At 41.3% G+C, this 23,909-nt stretch overlaps 3 protein-coding genes across 3 annotated transcripts in view; 1 reads left to right on the top strand and 2 right to left on the bottom strand.

Moving 5' to 3' along the window:
* Positions 1-23,909, bottom strand: part of LOC309564374 (uncharacterized protein) — a 350,413-nt gene that overhangs the window by 151,178 nt on the left and 175,326 nt on the right. The window lies entirely within an intron of this gene.
* Positions 1-23,909, top strand: part of LOC309563395 (uncharacterized protein) — a gene marked incomplete at its 5' end in the record, with an annotated part of 136,683 nt that overhangs the window by 58,944 nt on the left and 53,830 nt on the right. The gene's annotated exons all lie outside the window — the stretch shown is intronic.
* On the bottom strand, positions 134-20,269 carry LOC309562720 (uncharacterized protein). Its single transcript, XM_082267008.1, has 7 exons — positions 20,145-20,269; positions 17,824-17,944; positions 12,731-12,853; positions 12,521-12,644; positions 12,347-12,438; positions 8,226-8,337; positions 134-1,050 (listed from the first exon to the last, which is right to left on the bottom strand). Exons 1-7 carry the CDS (start codon positions 20,231-20,233, stop codon positions 221-223), a joined length of 1,491 nt encoding a protein of 496 aa, XP_082123134.1. The 5' UTR covers positions 20,234-20,269; the 3' UTR covers positions 134-220.

Below are 23,909 nucleotides of genomic sequence, written 5' to 3'. Positions count from 1 at the left end.
TTTTTAGATCTGATTATCAGCCCCAAAGCCACTTTTGGACAAAACTGACTCAACCTTCTGATTCCCAGCTCCAGAGTAGCCTTCAGATTCAGAGGAAGTAAAGGCAAAATAAATCTTTCATAGGTAAACCTAATAGATTATCATGTTTAATGTTCAGATTATTGCATAAGCCCAGCCATGGCTGGTTCTCTTTAACAAATAAAAATGGCATTGCCGATTGTCACGTGTCCTTGCCCACGTGGATTCTCTCATGCTGGGCAAGGTAGGCCTTGCACAGGAATCGCTTTCCACACGTAGGGCAGGCGAAGGGCCGGTCTCCGGCGTGGATCTTCTGGTGACGAACCAGGTCGGACTTCTGCGTAAAGCGCTTGTCGCACTGAGAGCAGGAGTACGGCTTCTCCCCGGAGTGGGAGCGCTGGTGTATGACCAAGTGGCTGTTGCTGATGAAGCTTTTGCCGCACTGGTTGCAGCTGAATGGTTTCTCCCCAGTATGGACGATGTGATGCTTGGCCAGATGCGACTTCTGCGTGAAGCGCTTATCGCACAGCGGGCAGCCGAATGGCTTCTCCCCTGTGTGCACCCGCACGTGCGCCACCAGCCGGGCGTTGTTGCTGAAGCACTTGCCGCACTCCGAGCAGGGGAACCGCTTCTCCCCGGTGTGGACGATTTGGTGGATGACCAGGTGGGACTTCTGTGTGAAGGACTTGCCACACAGGTCGCACACGAATGGCTTGTGGCCAGTGTGGGTCTTCTGGTGCTTGAAGAGGTTGGAGCTCTGGTTGAACTGCTTGCCGCACTCGCCGCAGCAGTACGGCCGCTCGCCCGTGTGGCTCCGCTGGTGCTTCACCAGGTACGAGTTGCAGGAGAAGCTCTTGCCACACTCGGAGCACTCGAAGGGCTTCTCACCAGAGTGGATCCGCCGGTGGATGATGAAGTGGGAGAGGCGGGTGAAGGCCTTGCCACAGTCCTGACAAATGTACTGCCTGCGGTTGCATGGCAAGCCAGCTTGGTCGGCCTGGGGACTCTGGGGCATGTCACACGCTTGGTAATCTGAAAATAGAGAGTCAGAGAATTTAGTGCAATCTTTGCTTTGCATTACATATTATTTTAACCAGTTGAGCTGTAGAAATTTTTAGCCCTTTATGGTCAGGGCATTTTTTGCTATTTAGCACTGCGCTACTTTTAACCGGCCATTGCGTGGTCATGCCAAACTGTACACAAATAAAAATAAAAATGTAAAAAAAAACTTTTTGGATTTTCAATGCAAAGAAACACATCATATAACCACACTTTTTGTAAAATAAATAAAATTATTTTACGCCGAGTAAATACATACCAAACCTGTTATGCCTAAAAATTGCGCACGCCTGTGCAATGACGACAGACGTTGTAAATGTTACTATCCATAGGCTTCATTTTAACCACTTGCCGACTGCCACACGACTATTTACTGCGGCAGTCTGGCTCTCCTGGGCAAACCGACGTAGGGCTACGTCGCTCGCCCAGGAGCCTCTAGGGGGCGAGTGCGCGCCGCCGGAGGCGCGCTCCCGCCCCCGCTCGTTCCCGCACATCCCCGCGCGAGTGACCGGTGGCTCCGTTGTCTGCCGGTCACTCGCGATCTCCCGCTGCAGAGGAAGAAAGGCAGGCGGCTGATGTAAACAAAGCCGCCTGTCATTCTCCCTGGTGTAATCTGCTATGTAGGATCCTATGTCTCTGTTGTTACATCACAAGCCACGCCCCTTTACAGTTAGAATCACGCCCCTAGGGACACACTTAACCCCTTGATCACTAATAAAGTTAACCCCTTCCCTGCCAGTGTCTTTTTTACAGTAACAGTGCATATGTATAGCACTGATTACTGTAGTAATGTCACTGGTACTCCCAAAAGTGTCACAAATGTTAGTCAGGGGTCCGATCTGTCCGCCGCAATGTCGCAGTCCCTCAAAAAAAAAAAAAAAATCGCAGATTGCCGCCATTACTCGTTAAAAAAAAAACAATTAAAATGACATAAATCTTTCCCTTAGTTAGTAAATGCAATAACTTTTGCGCAAACCAATCAAAATACGCTTATTGCAATTTTTTTTTACCAAAAATATGTAGCAGAAAACAAATTGGCCTAAAAAAATTTTGATTTTTACATTTTTTTGGGGAATTTCATATAAAAAATATGTGAAAAACATTGTTATTTTTTCAAAATTTACTCTCTTTTTTTGTTTATAGTGCAAAAAGTAAAAATCGCACAGGGGATCAAATACCACCAAAAGAAAGCTCTGTTTGTGGGAAAAAAAGGATGTCAATTTCATTTGGGTACAGCGTCGCACGGCCGCGCAATTGTCCGTTAAAATCACGCAGTGCCGAATCGCAAAATAGGCCCTGGTCTTTGAGCAGGAAAATCCTACGGGGCTTAAGTGGTTAAAAGAATTTACAGGTTACCGCTTTAGATTTACAGAGGAAGTCTGGTGCTAGAATTACTGCCCATGATCTGACGTTTGCGGTGATACCTCACATGTGAGGGACAATCGCTATTTGCGTGCCTGCGGGACTGACCCACGAGTTCGCCTCCACGCGTTAGCACGTGAAGATGGGGGCACTTACAATTTTTTTTTGCAATTATTAATTTTTTTTTTTAACACTGTTGCATTACATTTTTTTTGGATCACTTCTATTATTAATAATAATGTTAACATCCTTTGTGACGGCATGTGACAGGTACTCTTTATGGAGGGATCTTGGGTCTATAAATCACTCCTCTGCCCTTGAAAGCATTCAAAACACCAAGATCGTGTTTTGAATACTTTTTAATTAAAAAAAAAAAATATATATATGGCGCCATGGACGTCCGGGTAAATGGGAAGTGATGTAGTAAATGTACTGCAAGCGGGCAGCAGGTGCAGACTCGGCTTTCTTCCTGGTTTGGGGCGCCCCCTGCTGACACAGTCCGATTTTGTCAGCAGGTTTCAGCCAATGGCTGATCGGCTGTGTCTAATCACAGTCCTGTGTTTGCAACCACACAGGATAGCAATCTGGCTGTTTCTTCTCCCTGAAAAGCGGGGAGAAAAAAACAGCCAAGGCTCTTAGAAAAAGCAGCACACATTACATATTGTTAGGCACAGTTAACCCCTTGGTTGCCCCTAGATGTTAACCCCTTCCCAGCCAGTGTCATTAGTACAGTGACATGACATCACTTCTGGGTTACTATAGCGGAGACCTGATCAAAGCTGATCCCGGCTCTGTTTGGGTCTCTGTCTAGCCGGTGGGCGTGCCGGCTAGTAGCTCGGTCTCCGGGTGGGATAGGAGAGCCTGAGCTAGCTGCAGAAGGCATCAGTGGTGGGGGGGGGGGGGGGAACGTCCCCTCCCACCGTTTGTAATAGCAATCGAGGGGCTACTCAGCCGCTACGATTGCTATTACAAGAGAGCCGACCGTCCGCTCTAAAAAAAACTGTACCAGGGTGACGCTTACGGCTGCGAGCCTCTACCCCGGTACAACCCCTTAAAGTTAAATGACGTACTAGGTATGTGATTTGGTGGCAAAAGGTTAAATATTTTTTCGTGAAAGTTATAGCATCTGCAAACTATGGTATACGTACAGAAAGTTATACAGCTATGGATGCTATATTGGTAGCTGCTATGATCAGCAATTTATAGTAGGACTGTGATAGGGTGGCGGGCAATCTAGTGATAACAGACACTGGTTGGGGGGGGGGGGCACTGGCACCGACATCAATAGTGACGCTAATACAGTGATCAATGAGAATACTATACACTGACACTGTACTAATACACTGGCTGGGAAGGGGTTAACATCTAGGGGCAAACAGGGGGTTAACTGTGTGCCCAACAATGTGTAATAGAGCCCTGGCTGTTTTTTTCTCCCTGCTTTTCAGGGAGAAGAAACAGCCAGATTGCTGTCCTGTGTGGTTGCAAACACAGGACTGTGATTTGACACAGCTGATCAGCAGGTTTCAGCCATTGGCTGAAACCTGCTGACCAAATTGGACTGTGTCTAATCGTAGCATGGGTCAGCAGGGGGCGCCCCAAACCAGGAAGAAAGCCGAGTCTGCACCTGCTGCCCGCTTGCAGTACATTTATTATGAGCGGGCAGCAAGTGGGTAATGACAACCCAAGCCCACATTGTAGCTGTGTGTGTTGCCGATTACAGCTTGGCAAAGATCTATGCCGATCAGAAAAACTCAGGTGATTTCCTAGATTGCCAAAAATCTATGTCAATCAGAAAAGGTCAGGCGATTCCCAAAAATCTATTGAACAAGAAAAAATAAAATGGTATCACTATCCCTGCGGACTCTATTTGTGCCCCAGAGTAACCGCTGCAGGTGGGCGTGAACCAAGTGGTGGGATTTTAAGGGTGAGGCTTGTAAGGGTATATGTTTAAGATAAATAATTCAAAAACAAGATAAAATAATAATTTTTATTACAAATTCGATAAAAACAATCACATACAGTGATGCATCTTGATATCGCAAAGATACTTAAATGTACATAGAACCATTGAAAGGTGCTAGGGGTCACTAGTGTCCAACATGTTTCGCCGGAAGGCTTCTTCTGGGACAATACAGGAATGGTGACCTCTGCTGGTTCTAAGTATGAATAACATACAGTCAGTTTACAAAAATATACCAAGTTAATTACAATCAGATATAGGAATTACAGTGTAGTAGGGCTCACCACAAGTTGTATCTAGAGCAAAGCAGCCATATCAGCGTCCGTGTATCAGGGATCATAGCGATCCATCCAATGGCGGGTAATAACCCTGAACTACAAAGTCCAGCCAGACCTGATCCCGCTACTTTAACAGGAACCTAAGCATGATCTTTTCACTGCTATGGCCCTACTGTTGGAGAACGTGGGTAACGTACCTATATACACCTGATTTCAGTATCATGTGGGATTTTTTAGTAACTAGCTTCTTCCTTTTATGGAATGCTGGTTTTTTCAGATTCACTCCCGTTCGACCGAGCTCGGTCCGGTTCCTGTTAAAGTAGCGGGATCAGGTCTGGCTGGACTTTGTAGTTCAGGGTTATTACCCGCCATTGGATGGATCGCTATGATCCCTGATACACGGACGCTGATATGGCTGCTTTGCTCTAGATACAACTTGTGGTGAGCCCTACTACACTGTAATTCCTATATCTGATTGTAATTAACTTGGTATATTTTTGTAAACTGACTGTATGTTATTCATACTTAGAACCAGCAGAGGTCACCATTCCTGTATTGTCCCAGAAGAAGCCTTCCGGCGAAACATGTTGGACACTAGTGACCCCTAGCACCTTTCAATGGTTCTATGTACATTTAAGTATCTTTGCGATATCAAGATGCATCACTGTATGTGATTGTTTTTATCGAATTTGTAATAAAAATTATTATTTTATCTTGTTTTTGAATTATTTATCTTAAACATATACCCTTACAAGCCTCACCCTTAAAATCCCACCACTTGGTTCACGCCCACCTGCAGCGGTTACTCTGGGGCACAAATAGAGTCCGCAGGGATAGTGATACCATTTTATTTTTTCTTGTTCAATGTATCAATAGGGATGTGGTGTTGGCTTGCTGGGTACATTGGCCAGTTTAGGCATGGCACCTTCCTTTTCTTGTATATTTCCCAAAAATCTATGTCAATCAGAAAAGGTCAGGCGATTCCCAAAAATCTATGTCAATCAGAAAAGGTCAGGTGGTTTCCAAGATTGCCAAAACCTCCGCCAATCAGAAAAAAAAGGTCAGGCGATTCCTAAAATTGCCAAAAATCTATGGTAACCCGAAAAGGTCAGGTGATTTTCTAGATCGCCAAAAATCTATGGCAATCAGAAAAGGTCAGGCGATTCCTAATGTTGCCAAAAATCTACGCCAATCAGAAAAGGTCAGGCGATCCTGAAAGACTGCCAAAAATCTACGCCAATCAGAAAAGGTCAGGCGATGCCCTAAGATTGTCAAAAATCTACGCCAATCAGAAAAGGTCAGGCGATGCCCTAAGATTGTCAAAAATCTACGCCAATCAGAAAAGGTCAGGAGATTCCTAATGTTGCCAAAAATCTATGGCATTTAGAAAAGGTCAGGTGATTTCCTAGATTTCCAAAACTCTACGCCAATCAGAAAAGGTCAGGCGATATCCTAGACTTCTAATAATCTACGCCAATCAGAAAAGGTCAGGCGATTCCGAAGACTGACAAAAATCTACGCCAATCAGAAAAGGTCAGGCGATGCCCTAAGATTGTCAAAAATCTACGCCAATCAGAAAAGGTCAGGAGATTCCTAATGTTGCCAAAAATCTATGGCATTTAGAAAAGGTCAGGTGATTTCCTAGATTGCCAAAACTCTACGCCAATCAGAAAAGGTCAGGAGATTCCTAATGTTGCCAAAAATCTATGGCAATCAGAAAAGGTCAGGCGATTCCTAAGATTGCCAAAAATCTACGCCAATCAGACAAGGTCAGGAGATTCCTAATGTTGCCAAAAATCTATGGCATTTAGAAAAGGTCAGGTGATTTCCTAGATTTCCAAAACTCTACGCCAATCAGAAAAGGTCAGGCGATATCCTAGACTTCTAATAATCTACACCAATCAGAAAAGGTCAGGCGATTCTCAAGATTGCCAAAAATCTACACCAATCAGAAAAGGTCAGGCGATTTCTTAGACTGCCAAAAATCTATGGCAATCAGAAAAGGTCAGGCGATTCCTAAGATTGCCAAAAATCTACGCCAATCAGACAAGGTCAGGCGATTCCTAATGTTGCCAAAAATCGATGGTAATCAGAAAAGGTCAGGCGATTTCCTAGACTGCCAAAACTCTTCGCCAATAAGAAAAGGTCAGGCCATTTCCTAGACTTCTAAAAATCTACACCAATCAGAAAAGGTCAGGCGATTCCGAAGACTGCCAAAAATCTACGCCGATCAGAAAAGGTCAGGTGATTTCCTAGATTGCCAAAAATCTACGCCAATCAGAAAAGGTCAGGTGATTTCCTAGATTGCCAAAAATCTACACCAATCAGAAAAGGTCAGGTGATTTCCTAGATTGCCAAAAATCTACGCCAATCAGAAAAGGTCAGGCGATGCCCTAATGTTGCCAAAAATCTATGGCAATCAGAAAAGGTCAGGTGATTTCCTAGATTGCCAAAACTCTACGCCAATCAGAAAAGGTCAGGCGATTCCTAAAATTGCCAAAAATCTATGGTAATCAGAAAAGATCAGAGGATTCTGAAGATTCTCTTATTGTCATAGATTTTTGGCAATCTTAGGAATCGCCTGACCTTTTCTGATTATCAATCCTAAGATTGCCAAAAATCTACAGTATTTAGAAAAGGTCAGGCGATTCCTTGGATTGCCAAAAATCTATGGTAATCCTAAAAGGTCAGGTGATTTCCTAGATTGCCAAAAATCTATGGCAATCAGAGTAGGTTAGGCGATTCCTAACATTGCCAAAAATCTGTGGTGATCAGAAAACGTCAGGAGATTTCCAAGATTGCCATTCACTTGATCTCAACCAGCCCCAGTCATGCTAGTCTCTGCATGTCCAAGGTCTGGGAAACCCTCAAAGTCTCCCTCTGCCGTCCCATCTCCTTAGATTTGGCATTTCCAGATTACACACCTATACAGGCAATTAAAGATAAATCCACACCAGATGGGTGGTGGTGCCGGCAAGTCTGTGATGCAGATGTATATATAGATTTTTTTTTTGAGTTATGACTAAGGCCTTATGGGCTGAAACACGTCAACTGATCTTATCAGCAGTTTTGTTCTGTGGTTCCTGAATAAAGTTGAAGATTTTTTTAAGAGCAACTACCGGTGTGCGGATCGTCTTTCTACATACATACAGATTTTAATTCTCTTTCACAGCTAAAAGGAGCAGAACGCCGTCACACATTTCTAACCCAATCAAGCCTTATACATATTGTAGGTCCTGGTTTTGGGTGGTCATGTGATGTGTGACCTCAACAAGTGCCCTCCCTGGCTAGCTGAACTCTGAGGGGCCCCCACCGGCTGTGAGGGCATAAAAGAACAAGGAAGGAATCTCTCCTATGCTGCTCCAATTCAGAAGCTCCAGAAAACACCCCTACACCGATATTTCAGGATATATCTGAACCATAGAGTGCTGCTGGCAACTGTAAATGATAGATCAGCTTTTCTTTATACAGTTACAAGTAAAAAAAAAGAAAAACAGAAATCAAACCACAGACAATGATTTTGAAGGTAGTTTTCTCTTTGTACTCACTGGAAGCAATCTCTACGGGGATTTCCTCCTCTTTGATCCTCTCTAGGTAGGCCTCGTCTACGTACTCCTCCTCGGTTTTTGGCACGACTATAATGTTCAGACCGTCCTCCAGCTTGACAAGACAAAAATACGTAAACGGGAAATGATCTACTTACTGTGCAGAGTCTCCAAAGCAATTACTGTGTATAAACTCTACTGCTCTTACCATAGAGAATCACTACAGCTGTTAGTGTTGATCAAGGATCCTTAAACTACGGCCCTCCAGCTGTTTCATAACTACACATCCCATGAGGCATTGTAAAACTCTGATATTCACAGACATGACTAGGCATGATGGAAATTGTAGTTCCTAAACAACTGGAGGGCCGTAGTTTAAAGACCTCTGGTGTAGATCATCTTCTACCATAGAGAATCTTCAATAATATTGCTGTACATAACCTCACGTACTCCAGACAGTCTCCAAACCTTTTGCTCTACATACAGTGAGGGAAAAAAGTATTTGATCCCCTGCTGACGTTTGCCCACTGACAAAGAAATGATCAGTCTATAATTTTATTGGTCGGTTTATTTTACCAGTGAGAGACAGAACAACAACAAAAATATCCAGAAAAACGCATTTCAAAAAAGTTATAAACTGAGTGACCCCTTCGCAAAACATGACTTAGTAGTTGGTGGAGAAACCCTTGTTGGCAAGCACAGAGGTCAGAGGTTTCTTGTAGTTGGCCACCAGGTCTGCACACATCTCAGGAGGGATTTTTTCCCACTCCTCTCCAAGTCATTAAGATTTCGAGGCTGACGTTTGGTAACTCGAACCTTCAGCTCCCTCCACATATTTTCTATGGGATTAAGGTCTGGAGACTGGCTAGGCCACTTCATGATCTTAATCTTCTTCTTGAGCCACTCCTTTGTTGCCTTGGCTGTGTGTTTTGGGTCATTGTCATGCTGGAATACCCATCCACGACCCATTTTCAATGCCCTGGCTGAGGGAAGGAGGTTCTCACCCAAGATTTGATGGTACATGGCCCCACCCATCGTTGTCCTGCAGAAAAACACCCCCAAAGCATAACGTTTCCACCTCCATGTATGACGGTGGGGATGGTGTTCTTGGGGTCATAGGCAGCATTCCTCCTCCTCCAAACACGACAAGATGAGTCGATGCCAAAGAGCTTGATTTTGGTCTCATCTGCCTACAACACTTTCACCCAGTTCTCCTCTGAATCATTCAGATGTTCATTAGCTTACTTCATACGGGTCTGTACATGTGCTTTCATGAGCAGGAGGACCTTGTGGGCGCTGCCAGGATTTCAGTCCTTCACGGCGTAGTGTGTTACCAATTATTTTCTTGGTGACTATGGTTCCAGCTGCCTGGAGATCATTGACAAGATTCTCCCATGTAGTTCTGGGCTGATTCCTCACCGTTCTCATGATCATTGACATTCCACGAGGTGAGATCTTGCATGAAGCCCCAGAGGAGGATGACAGTTATTTTGTGTTTCTTCCATTTGCGAATAATCGCACCAACTGTTGTCACCCTCTCACCAAGCTGCTTGGCAATGGTCTTGTAGCCCATTCCAGCCTTGTGTAGGTCTACAATCTTGTCTGTGACATCCTTGGACAGGCCTTTGGTCTTGGCCATGGTGGATGAGATTTTAATCTGATTGACTGATTGCTTCTGTGGACAGGTGTATTTTATACAGGTGACAAGCTGAGATTAGGAGCACTCCCTTTAAGGGAGTGCTCCTAATCTCAGCTCGTTACCTGTATAGAAGACACCATGAGTGCTCCTAATCTCAGCTTGTTACCTGTTAGAAGACACTATGAGAGTGCTCCTAATCTCAGTTCGTTACCTGTATAGAAGACACTACGAGTGCTCCTAATCTCAGCTTGTTACCTGTTAGAAGACACTATGAGAGTGCTCCTAATCTCAGCTCGTTGCCTGTATAGAAGACACTATGAGAGTGCTCCTAATCTAAGCTTGTTACCTGTATAGAAGACACTATGAAAGTGCTCCTAATCTCAGCGTGTTACCTGTATAGAAGACACTAAGAGAGTGCTCCTAACCTCAGCTTGTTACCTGTATAGAAGACACCATGAGTGTACTCCTAATCTCAGCTGTATAGAAGACACTATGAGAGTGCCCCTAATCTCAGCTGTATAGAAGACACTATGAGAGTGCTCCTAATCTCAGTTTGTTACCTCTATAGAAGACACTATGAGAGTGCTCCTAATCTCAGCTTGTTACCTGTATAGAAGACACCATGAGTGTACTCCTAATCTCAGCTGTATAGAAGACACTATGAGAGTGCTCCTAATCTCAGCTGTATAGAAGACACTATGAGAGTGCTCCTAATCTCAGCGTGTTACCTGTATAGAAGACACTAAGAGAGTGCTCCTAACCTCAGCTTGTTACCTGTATAGAAGACACCATGAGTGTACTCCTAATCTCAGCTGTATAGAAGACACTATGAGAGTGCTCCTAATCTCAGTTTGTTACCTCTATAGAAGACACTATGAGAGTGCTCCTAATCTCAGCTTGTTACCTGTATAGAAGACACCATGAGTGTACTCCTAATCTCAGCTGTATAGAAGACACTATGAGAGTGCTCCTAATCTCAGCTGTATAGAAGACACTATGAGAGTGCTCCTAATCTCAGCTCGTTACCTGTATAGAAGACACTATGAGAGTGCTCCTAATCTCAGCTTGTTACCTGTATAGAAGACACTATGAGAGTGCTCCTAATCTCAGCTCCTTACCTGTATAGAAGACACTATGAGTGCTCCTAATCTCAGTTTGTTACCTGTATAGAAGATACTATGAGAGTCCTCCTAATCTCAGCTTACTTGTATAGAAGACACTATGAGAGTGCTCCTAATCTCAGCTCGTTACTTGTATAGAAGACACTATAAATTCTCCTAATCTCAGCTCGTTACCTGTATAGAAGACACTATGAGTTCTCCTAATCTCAGCTTGTTACCTGTATAGAAGACACTATGAGAGTGCTCCTAATATCAGCTTGTTACCTGTATAGAAGACACCTGGGAGGCAGAAATCTTGCTGATTGATAGGGGATCAAATACTTATTCCACTCTTTAAAATGCAAATCAATTTATAACTTTTTTGAAATGCGTTTTTGGATATTTTTGTTGTTATTCTGTTTCTCACTGTTAAAATAAACTTACCAATACAATTAAAGACTGATAATTTCTTTGTCAGTGGGCAAATGTACAAAATCAGCAGGGGATAAAATACTTTTTTCCCCTCACTGTAATCTCCTCGTCTTTTGCTGTTGGGGATCTCCAAAACTATCGCCATATCTTGAAATCTTTTAATTTTAAGGTGCCTCCACTACTTTTACCCCTATTTTCACTTCTTTTGATCATTACAGAGACGGTAGAGTCTCCAAAGCTTTTACTGTAGATCATTGTCATTATTTTTACTAGAAAGATTCTCCAAAACTATTACTATACACAATTTTCATCAATTTTAGGCCAGGCTCACACCTGTGCAGCTATGCGGGCCACGTGCCCCATGGCACGCAGGAAACAGTCCCTGCACTATTTTTTAAATCGCAGTCCGCATGGGTACTGAGATTCCCACCGCAGGTGTGATGTCCAATGCAGGCAGATTAATTAGGATTAAATTCGGATTAATGGCACCCGCCCACGGGTCCCCTGCATTTCTCTATGTGGGTGGTTGCGGCTGCCAGTATCTGTGTGGGTCCCGCAGCGGCACAACCCGCACAGATGTGAACCTAGCCTGACTGTACAGATTCTCCAAAGCATCTAATATAAATAATGCGGATTGTATTCACTGAAGATATCACTACAGCTGCGAATGTAGATAATACTGCTTTTACGATGATCAATCTTCATTGACGATCTGGAGATAATATTCACTGTTTTTACTATATAGATATTTCAAAACTTTTACTGCAGATAATCTCCACTGCCTTTATTGTTCTATAATCTGAATTTCTTTACCGTAGAGAATCTTCACTGCCTTTATTGTAGAGAATCCTCACTGCTTTTGCTGTATACAATCCTCGCTTCTTTTACTGTAGAAAATTCTCGCTGTATTTACTGTAGAAAACTCTCTTTAAATCTAAGTTTCCATAACTTACCGGAAATCCCTGAAAAGTGTTTTCTTCCTTAATATGGGGCAGATATTCAGGAGTGGGACATCGCTCCGGCATGGTTCTGTATTCCTGTGCAACTGTTGGAAAGACACTATGACCAGACAAGTCCGGCTACAGATCCTGCACTCTCCCTTACAAGAAATGAAAGTCTCCTCTTACCCGGTGATGTGAGGGGCGGCTGATTCTCCATGATGACGTCCTTGTAGAGATCCTTGTGTCCTTCTATATACTCCCACTCCTCCATGGAGAAATAGACAGTGACATCCTGACACCTTATAGGAACCTGACACACACAATGATACAGTCACCATCCAGACACCTCCCTTGTCTGTTACTGGATAATGTCCCAAAATTCCCGGCACCGCTCACCTCTCCCGTCAGCAGCTCTATGATCCTCTGGGTGACTTCTAGGATCTTCTTGTCGTTGCTTCTTGCTGCTTTCCGGAAGTGGGGTGGAGGATCATTGGGCTTCTTCTTTATGGGCCCATAATCCTAAAAAAGGAGTTATAATATATATCACAAAGACATGGCCACCTGGCATTTGTTTGCTCTGACTGTATGTGCCTTGTATGCTGGAACTGTGCAAATCATGTGTGTGCTCTGACTGTGTGTCTCCTATCTTTGGATTGTGCGTTCCTTGTGCATGCTCAGAGACCTGTGTCTGATCTGACTGTGTGTGTGCACCATGCCTGTGTGTGTCCTGACTGTGTGTGTGTGCCCCGACTGTGCGTGGGCCCCGACTGTGTGTGCAATCTGACTATGTGTCCTGACTGTGTGTCTGCCCTGACTGTGTGTCGGCCCTGACTGTGTGTCGGCCCTGACTGTGTGTCGGCCCTGACTGTGTGTCGGCTCTGACTGTGTGTCGGCCCTGACTGTGTGTCGGCCCTGACTGTGTGTTGGCCCTGACTGTGTGTCGGCCCTGACTGTGTGTCTACTCTAAATGTGTGTGCTCTGACTGTGTCTCCTCAAAATAGAGAGGAGAGAAGAAAAGAGAGAGGAGAGAAGTGTGTGTGCCCTGACTGTGTGTCTACTCGAAATGTGTGTGCTCTGACTGTGTCTCCTCAAACTAGAGAGGAGAGAAGAAAAGAGAGGAGAGAGGTGAAAGAGAGGGAGGGGGAGAGAGGTGAAAGAGAGAGAGGGGGAGAGAAGGGAAAGAGAGGGAAGGTAGAGAGAGGGGAGAGGGAGGGAAGGGGGGGGGAGCTGAGAAAAGAGAGGGGAGAGAGAAGAAAAGAGAGGGGAGAGAGAAGAAAAGAGAGAGAAAAGAAAAGAGAGAGGAGAGAAAAGAAAGGGGAGAGAGAAGAATCAAGAGAGGAGAGAGAAGAATCGAGAGGAGAGAGAGAAGAAAAGAGAGGAGAGAGAAGAATCGAGAAAGGAGAGAGAAGAAAAGAGGGAGAGAAGAAAAGAGAGGGGAGAGAGAAGAAAAGAGAGGGGAGAGAGAAGAAAAGAGAGGGGAGAGAGAAGAAAAGAGAGAGGAGAGAGAAGAAAAAAAGAGAGGAGAGAGAAGAAAAAAGAGAGGAGAGAGAAGAAAAGAGAGAGGAGAGAGAAGAAAAGAGAGAGGAAAGAGAAGAAAAGAGAGAGGAAAGAGAAGAAAAGAGAGAGGAAAGAGAAGAAAAGAGTGAGGAGAGAGAAGAAAAGAGTGAGGAGAGAGAAGAAAAGAGTGAGGAGAGAGAAGAAAAGAGTGAGGAGAGAGAAGAAAAGAGTGAGGAGAGAGAAGAAAAGAGAGGGGAGAGAGAAGAAAAGAGAGAGGAGAGAGAAGAAAAGAGAGGGGAGAGAGAAGAAAAGAGAGGGGAGAGAGAAGAAAAGAGAGGGGAGAGAAAAGAAAAGAGAGGGGAGAGAGAAGAAAAGAGAGAGGAGAGAAAAGAAAGGGGAGAGAGAAGAATCAAGAGAGGAGAGAGAAGAATCGAGAGGAGAGAGAGAAGAAAAGAGGGAGAGAAGAAAAGAGACGGGAGAGAAGAAAAGAGACGGGAGAGAAGAAAAGAGAGGGGGGAGATAAGAAAAGAGAGGGGGGAGAGAAGAAAAGAGAGGGGGGAGATAAGAAAAGAGAGGGGGGAGATAAGAAAAGAGAGGGGGGAGATAAGAAAAGAGAGGGGGGAGATAAGAAAAGAGAGGGGAGAGAGAAGAAAAGAGAGGGGAGAGAGAAGAAAAGAGAAAGGAGAGAGAAGAAAAGAGAGGGGAGAGAGAAGAAAAGAGAGGGGGGAGAGAAGAAAAGAGAGGGGGGAGAGAAGAAAAGAGAGGGGGGAGAGAAGAAAAGAGAGGGGGGGGGAGAAGAAAAGAGAGGGGGGAGAGAAGAAAAGAGAGGGGGGAGAGAAGAAAAGAGGGGAGAGAGAAGAAAAGAGAGGGGAGAGAGAAGAAAAGAGAGGGGGGAGAGAAGAAAAGAGAGGGGGGGGGGGAGAAGAAAAGAGAGGGGGGAGAGAAGAAAAGAGAGGGGGGAGAAGAAAAGAGAGGGGGGAGATAAGAAAAGAGAGGGGGGAGATAAGAAAAGAGAGGGGGGAGATAAGAAAAGAGAGGGGGGAGAGAGAAGAAAAGAGAGGGGGGAGAGAGAAGAAAAGAGAGAGGGGGGAGAGAGAAGAAAAAGAGAGGGGGGAGAGAGAAGAAAAAAGAGAGGGGGGAGAGAGAAGAAAAAGAGAGGGGAGAGAGAAGAAAAAGAGAGGGGAGAGAGAAGAAAAAGAGAGGGGAGAGAGAAGAAAAAAAAACAGAGAAAAGAGAAGAAAAGAAAGAGTAGAGAGGGGAGACAATAAGACAGAGGGGAGAAGGAAGAAAGAGAGGAGGGGGGGGGGGGGAAGAGGAGAGAGGGGAAGAGGAGAGAGAAGAGGGAAGGAGGGAGAGGAGATGCTATATGAGCGATGAGGATGTAGGCTGAATTCAGTGACTCGCAGTACAATGCAGGGATAGTGAATGTACATTTCCATCCATGTTTGCACACTTGTAGAATGGAGTTGGATGCGCAGACACGCGGTGGTCACACAACGTAGAAGGACGCATTTTCCCACCACGCAGGATTTTGGTGTGAACAGGAAACATAAAAATGAATAGAAAACATTGTGTGACTTCACCCTGAAATGGAGATGATTTCCCTGCAGTCAGTGTGAAGTCCGACTCCATCTCATTCCTAGATGACCTCTGACCTCACACTCCTTATATCTCCAATCAGCTGCACATCATTCACATTTGGCCTCTTTGTTGCCGTGTGAATGACCCGATCCATATGTAATCACTTGAAGTCCGGCTCTTTTTCTGACAGTTATTTTTTTTTTTTCTGACATTTTTTTTTTTTTTGACAGTTATTTTTTACATGTATAAAAATTTGTATTTTCATTGCCTGAAAACTACTTGGAACCCTCAAATGTTATGTATATAATTTTTTTTAAGCAGAGGCTGTAGAGAATAAAATGGTGGTTGTTGCAATTTTGTATGTTGCACGATATTTGCGCACAAGTTTTTCAAATTTAATTATTTTTGGACAAAAAAAAAAAAACACTTTAATGAATTTTAACCACTTGCCGACTGCCTAACGCCGATCTACGTCGGCAGTCAGCCCCTCACAGGCAAAGTGACGTAGGGTTACGTCACTAGCTTGTGAGGGTCTAGGGAGCGAGCGCGCGCCCCCGGAGGCGCGCTCCCGCTCCCGCGTGGTCACGGACCCCCCCGCGCGTGTGACCGGCGGACCCGATGTCCGCCGGTCACTCGGCGATCGGCGGGGGAGAGGGAGAATGTCAGGCAGCTTGTGTAAACAAGCCACCTGTCATTCTCCTTGCTGTTAGGATACTGATCACTCGGATCTAGTATGTAGATCCGTTGATCAGTGTCCTTACAGCTAGAGCCACAGCCAATCACAGTAGAAACCACGCCCCTAGGGACACACACAGCCCCTCCCTTCCAAATAAAGTTAACCCCTTCACTACCAGTGTATTTTTACAGTAACAGTTCATATGTATAGCACTGATTACTGTAGTAATGTCACTGGTAACCCCAAAAGTGTCAAAAATGTCAGTCAAGGGTCCGATCTGTCCGCCGCAAAGTCGCAGTACCGCAAAAAAAATCGCAGATCGCCGCCATTACTCGTTAAAAAAAAAAACAACAAAAATGACAAAAATCTTTCCCTTTGTTAGTAAACGCGATAACTTTTGCGCAAACCAATCAAAATACGCTTATTGCGATTTTTTTTTACCAAACATATGTAGCATAAAACAAATTGGCCGAAAAAGTAAAAAAATTTTGATTTTTAAATTTTTTTTTTGGGGAATTTCATATAAAAAAATTGAAAAATATTGTTATTTTTGCAAAAATTGACGCTCTTTTTTTGTTTATAGCGCATGATCAAAAAATCGCACAGGTGATCAAATACCACCAAAAGAAAACTCTGTTTGTGGGAAAAAAAGGACGTCAAATTCGTTTAGGTACAGCGTCGCAGGACCGTGCAATTGTCCGTTAAAGTCACGCAGTGCCGAATCGCAAAATACCCCCTGGTCGGAATGGGGGTAAAATCTTCCGGGGCTTAAGTGGTTAACCACTTAAGCCCCGGAGGATTTGGCTGCTCAAAGACCAGGCCCTATTTTGCGATTCGGCACTGCGTGACTTTAACGGACAATTGCGCGGTCGTGCGACGCTGTACCCAAATTAAATTTATGTTCTTTTTTCCCCCACAAACAGAGCTTTCTTTTGGTGGTATTTGATCACCTGTGCGATTTTTACTTTTTGCGCTATAAACAAAAAAAGAGCGACAATTTTGAAAAAATAACAATATTTTTCACATTTTTTTATATGAAATTCCCCCCCAAAAAAATGTAAAAATCAAAATTTTTTTAACATTTTAGGCCAATTTGTTTTCTGCTACATATTTTTGGTAAAAAAAAAAAACGTATTTTGATTGGTTTGTGCAAAAGTTATCGCGTTTACTAACTACGGTAAAGATTTCTGTCATTTTTATTTATTTTTTTTTTTTTTTTAACGAGTAATGGCGGTGATCTGCGATTTTTATGCTGGACTGCGACATTGCGGCGGACAGATCGGACCCCTGACTGACGTTTTTAACACTTTTGGGGTTACCAGTGACATCACTACAGTAATCAGTGCTATATATATGCACTGTTACTGTAAAAAATGACACTGCCAGGGAAGGGGTTAATTTTACTGGTGATCAAGGGGTTAAGTGTGTCCCAAGGGGCGTGATTCTACCTGTAAAGGGGCGTGGCTTGTGATGTAACCACAGAGACATAGGATCCTACATAGCAGGATCGTATGATCTCTGCAGTTACACCGGGGAGAATGACAGGCGGCTTTGTTTACATCAGCCACCTGCCTTTCTCCCTCCCAGAATCCTCCTCACCTCCCCGGTCAGCTCTGTGTTTTATTAATAGAGATAAGAGTGATGTCATGTGACCTCCCAGAATCCTCCTCACCTCTCTGTGTTTTATTAATAGAGATAAGAGTGATGTCATGTGACCTCCCAGAATCCTCCTCACCTCTCCGGTCAGTAGGTAGATGATCTCCAGGGTGAGGCTCAGTATCTGTTGGGTCAGGTGACTCTGGTCGGTCTCCATCTGTCCCTCTATGTAGAGATAGCGGGGGATGGTTGCGGTCCGCCTGTAAAATGATAATCATCCTCCTCTAGGTTATCGCTGCGCTTTATCTGCACCTCACAGCCTATCAGACCGCAGATTATAACTGACATTCCTGAATCCCCCCAGAGCTCATCACACCCCGAGCTGCAGAACACAGCACACTGGGGGGGGGGGGGGGAGCAGACATATGTTGCAGCACATCAGGGGAAGATATTTTGGAGCGCACCAGGGGGGGGGACATTCTGGAGCCCACCGGGGGAAGATATTTTCGAGCACACACACTGGGGGAAGAAGATATTTTGGAGTACCCTGGGGGGGAGATATTTTAGAGCATTCGGGGGGAATATTTTGGAGCACACCAGGGGGAAGATATTTGGAGCGCACCGGGGGAAGATATTTGGAGCACACCGGGGGAAGATATTTGGAGCACACCAGGGGGAAGATATTTGGAGCACACCAGGGGGAAGATATTTTGGAACACACCGGGGGAAGATATTTGGAGCGCACCGGGGGAAGATATTTGGAGCGCACCGGGGGAAGATATTTGGAGCGCACCGGGGGAAGATATTTGGAGCGCACGGGGGGAAGATATTTGGAGCACACCGGGGGAAGATATTTTGGAACACACCGGGGGAAGATATTTGGAGCGCACCGGGGGGAAGATATTTTGGAACACACCGGGGGAAGATATTTTGGAACACACCGGGGGAAGATATTTGGAGCGCACCGGGGGGAAGATATTTTGGAACACACCGGGGGAAGATATTTGGAGCGCACCGGGGGAAGATATTTGGAGCGCACCGGGGGAAGATATTTGGAGCGCACCGGGGGAAGATATTTTGGAGCGCACCAGGGGGGGGGGACATTCTGGAGCCCACTGGGGGAAGAAGATATTTTGGAGTACCCTGGGGGGGAGATATTTTAGAGCATTCGGGGGGAATATTTTGGAGCACACGGGGGGGGAGATATTTTGGAGCGCACGGGGGGGAAGATATTTTGGAGCACACCAGGGGGAAGATATTTGGAGCACACCAGGGGGAAGATATTTGGAGCCCACCAGGGGGAAGATATTTGGAGCACACCAGGGGGAAGATATTTTGGAGCGCACCGGGGGAAGATATTTGGAGCGCACCGGGGGAAGATATTTGGAGCGCACCGGGGGAAGATATTTGGAGCGCACCGGGGGAAGATATTTGGAGCGCACGGGGGGAAGATATTTGGAGCGCACCGGGGGAAGATATTTTGGAGCACACCAGGGGGAAGATATTTGGAGCACACCAGGGGGAAGATATTTGGAGCACACCAGGGGGAAGATATTTGGAGCACACCAGGGGGAAGATATTTGGAGCACACCAGGGGGAAGATATTTGGAGCACACCAGGGGGAAGATATTTGGAGCGCACCAGGGGGAAGATATTTTGGAACACACCGGGGGAAGATATTTGGAGCGCACCGGGGGAAGATATTTGGTGCGCACCGGGGGAAGATATTTGGAGCGCACCGGGGGAAGATATTTGGAGCGCACCGGGGGAAGATATTTGGAGCACACGGGGGGAAGATATTTGGAGCGCACCGGGGGAAGATATTTGGAGCACACCGGGGGAAAATATTTGGAGCACACCGGGGGAAGATATTTTAGAACACACCGGGGGAAGATATTTGGAGCGCACCGGGGGGGGGAAGATATTTTGGAACACACCGGGGGAAGATATTTTGGAACACACCGGGGGAAGATATTTGGAGCGCACCGGGGGGAAGATATTTTCGAGCACACACACCAGGGGGAAGATATTTTGGAACACACCGGGTGAAGATATTTGGAGCGCACCGGGGGAAGATATTTTGGAGCGCACCGGGGGAAGATATTTGGAGCGCACCGGGGGAAGATATTTGGAGCGCACCGGGGGAAGATATTTTGGAACACACCGGGGAAGATATTTTGGAGCGCACCGGGGGAAGATATTTTGGAACACACCGGGGAAGATATTTTGGAGCGCACCGGGGGGAAGATATGTTGTAGCGCACAGAACACCCACCCCCATAGAAAAGCACTTTGTACTTTTGCTGCCTCCATCTGATGGAGAGTCCTGAGTGAGGGGACCTCTATGGAAAGTGACTTTATATATATATATAGATTCTGTGCCCTCAGGAGGGATGAACTCCTCCCACTCCAGAAGAATCGGGCACACAATGGCTGCCCTCCCCCACCACACACCTCTCACCTCTCTCCACCTTCTGCACCTCTTTGTAGCTCCCAGCTCGGCTCCCTGATGACATCAACAGCCCTAGTCGGCTGGAAAGAGAGCATCATGGGAAATGCAGTGCTTCTGGACCCCTGCACAGTGTGTTGGTATGTGCTAAGAAAAAAAGAGTGTCCCCCTTTCCGTTCCATTAAAGTAAAGGGCGGCGGCCATTTTTCTGGAGACCAGAGCTGACAGGAAAGCGCAGGAAAGAACGGTCCTGTGGGGACACATTGGGGGAGACAATTAGACCTCTAGCGCAAGTGAATAATATTGATAATAAAATAAAAATAGTAAATAATAAATTAATTTTTAATTCATTCCAATTATTAACATTCCTGGTTACTAAAACTATATTTAATATCAGCAATAGTAGTAATAATAACAATATAATTTTTAATTCATTCTAATAGTAGTAATCTTATTACTACTAATAATAATAATTGTATTTCAATTCATTCTACTTCTTAACATTCCTGGTTAATAAATAATTAAATATATATATATACACACATTAGTAATAATAATAAATAATAATTTAATTTTAATTAATTCCAATTATGACCATTTCTGGTTTATATAAATAATATTAGTAATCATACTACACTACTAATAATAATTGTATTTTTAATCATTCTAAATATAACTATTTCTGATTAATAAAAATATATAAATAATAATAGTAACAATATTAATAATAAGAATTGTATTTTTATTCTAATTATTACCTTTTCTGGTTAATATAAATATATAAATTATACTAACATCATATTATTATTAATAATAACAACAATAATTTATTATTATTATTATTAGTAGTAGAAATAATAATAGTAACAATGACAATAATTGTTGTTAATATTATTTGAAATAACGTGTTCTGGTCAATATAAATAAATTAGTAATTATTAATAATAATTTCAATACATTTCTAATTATAACCATTTCTGCTCAATATGTATCAATAAAATTGCTACTGCTTTATCATGTCTGATAACAATTTACAGTTACTAAAAATATATACTAATTATTATTACTTTTTTATCATTTCTAATAATATTCTAAAACATAACATAAAAAAAAATAACAAAAAAAATTACCAAGACAATATATTTTTTTTATTGTCTTATCAATTCTAATAATAACTATTTCAGGTTAATATACTGTAAAAAAAATAAAATAAATAACAATAAAATAATAATAATAACTTTATTCAGGTCAGTACCTTCATTTGTTGATATAGCAATAAGCGTGCTACGCTTGAATTCGATGTATGTTATTCATCGCTGTATGTTATTTACTTATTTTGAATAAAATAAAAAAAATTTATTGGAAAAAAATAATAACTTTATTTTTAATTCATTTGATTTTTTTTTCTTTTTTTTATAAAAACTTGCAACAACTGTTTTTATTAATTGAAATAAAGATTTCTGGTTAATATGAATAAATAATAATAAAAATGTTTATTATTATTTTTTCTATTGTCTTATCAATTCTAATAATAACGATTTCAGGTTAATATACTTAAAAAAAAAAGAAATAAATAGCAATAAAATAATAATAATAAGTTTATTCAGGTCAGGACCTTTATTTATTGATGTAGCAATAAGCGTGCTACGCTTTAATTCGATGTATGTTATTCATCGCTATATGTTATTTACTTATTTTGAATAAAATAAAAAAAATTTATTGGGAAAAAATAATAACTTTATTTTTAATTCATTTGATTTTTTTTTCTTTTTTTTATAAAAACTTGCAACAACTGTTTTTATTAATTGAAATAAAGATTTCTGGTTAATATGAATAAATAATAATAAAAATGTTTATTATTATTTATTTTTTTATTGTCTTATCAATTCTAATAATAACTATTTCAGGTTAATATACTTAAAAAAAAAAAAAGAAATAAATAGCAATAAAATAATAATAATAAGTTTATTCAGGTCAGGACCTTTATTTATTGATGTAGCAATAAGCGTGCTACGCTTTAATTCGATGTATGTTATTCATCGCTGTATGTTATTTACTTATTTTGTATAAAATAAAAAAATTGTATTGGAAAAAAAATAATAACTTTATTTTTAATTCATTCGAATTTTTTTTTATTTAAAAAATATTTGCAACAACTGTTTTTATTAGTTAAAATAAAGATTTCTGGTTAATATGAATAAATAATAATAAAAATGTTTCTTATTATTTTTTTTTTTTTTATTGTCTTATCAATTCTAATAATAACTATTTCAGGTTAATATACTTAAAAAAAATAAAAATAAATAACAATAAAATAATAATAATAACTTTATTCAGGTCAGGACCTTCATTTGTTGATATAGCAATAAGCGTGCTACGCTTGAATTCGATGTATGTTATTCATCGCTGTATGTTATTTACTTATTTTGAATAAAATAAAAAAAATTTATTGGAAAAAAATAATAACTTTATTTTTAATTCATTTGATTTTTTTTTTTTATAAAAACTTGCAACAACTGTTTTTATTAATTGAAATAAAGATTTCTGGTTAATATGAATAAATAATAATAAAAATGTTTATTATTATTTATTTTTTTATTGTCTTATCAATTCTAATAATAACTATTTCAGGTTAATATACTTAAAAAAAAAAAAGAAATAAATAGCAATAAAATAATAATAATAAGTTTATTCAGGTCAGGACCTTTATTTATTGATGTAGCAATAAGCGTGCTACGCTTTAATTCGATGTATGTTATTCATCGCTGTATGTTATTTACTTATTTTGAATAAAATAAAAAAATTTTACTGGGAAAAAATAATAACTTTATTTTTAATTCATTCGAATTTTTTTTTATTAAAAAAATATTTGCAACAACTGTTTTTATTAGTTAAAATAAAGATTTCTGGTTAATATGAATAAATAATAATCAAAATGTTTATTATTTTTTTTTTATTGTCTCATCAATTCTAATAATAACTATTTCAGGTTAATATACTTTAAAAAAAAGAAATAAATAACGATAAAATAATAATAAATGTATTCAGGTCAGTACCTTCATTTGTTGATGTAGCAATAAGCGTGCTACGCTTGTATTTGATGTATTTTTTTCATCGCTGTATATTATTTACTTATTTTGAATAAAATAAAAACATTTTATTGGAAAAAAATAATAACTTTATTTTTAATTCATTCGAATTTTCTTTTTATTAAAAAAATATTTGCAACAACTGTTTTTATTAGTTAAAATAAAGATTTCTGGTTAATATGAATAAATAATAATAAAAATGTTTATTATTATTTTTTTTATTGTCTTATCAATTCTAATAATAACTATTTCAGGTTAATATACTTAAAAAAAAAAGAAATAAATAACAATAAAATAATAATAATAAATGTATTCAGGTCAGGACCTTCATTTGTTGATGTAGCAATAAGCGTGCTATGCTTTAATTCCATGTATGTTATTCATCGCTGTATGTTATTTACTTATTTTGTATAAAATAAAAAAATTTTATTGGAAAAAAAATAATAACTTTATTTTTAATTCATTCGAATTTTTTTTTATTCAAAAAATATTTGCAACAACTGTTTTTATTAGTTAAAATAAAGATTTCTGGTTAATATGAATAAATAATAATAATAAAAATGTTTATTATTTTTTTGTTATTATTAATTATACTTATAACTATTTCTGGTCAATATGAATGTTCTTGATATTGTTTTATCAAATCTGATAACAATTTCCTGCTAATATAATTTAATACAAATTCTTA

This window comes from Pelophylax lessonae, assembly GCF_965119305.1.
Source record: "Pelophylax lessonae genome assembly, chromosome: 9".
Taxonomy (NCBI): Eukaryota; Metazoa; Chordata; class Amphibia; order Anura; family Ranidae; genus Pelophylax; species Pelophylax lessonae.
The sequence above is the reverse complement of the archived record's forward strand: the minus strand, read 5'-3'. Positions and strand labels throughout refer to the sequence as shown.

What these genes read in the sequence shown, in the direction of transcription:
- LOC309562720 (XM_082267008.1), bottom strand. Translation starts at nt 20,233, where the DNA reads ATGATGCTCTCTTTCCAGCCGACTAGGGCTGTTGATGTCATCAGGGAG. An exon ending in ACACTTTTCAGGGATTTCCG is followed by an intron (nt 8,338 to 12,346) that starts GTAAGTTATGGA and finishes TGTCTTGTCAAG; the next exon opens with CTGGAGGACGGTCTGAACAT. An exon ending in CCCCGTAGAGATTGCTTCCA is followed by an intron (nt 1,051 to 8,225) that starts GTGAGTACAAAG and finishes CTCTATTTTCAG; the next exon opens with ATTACCAAGCGTGTGACATG.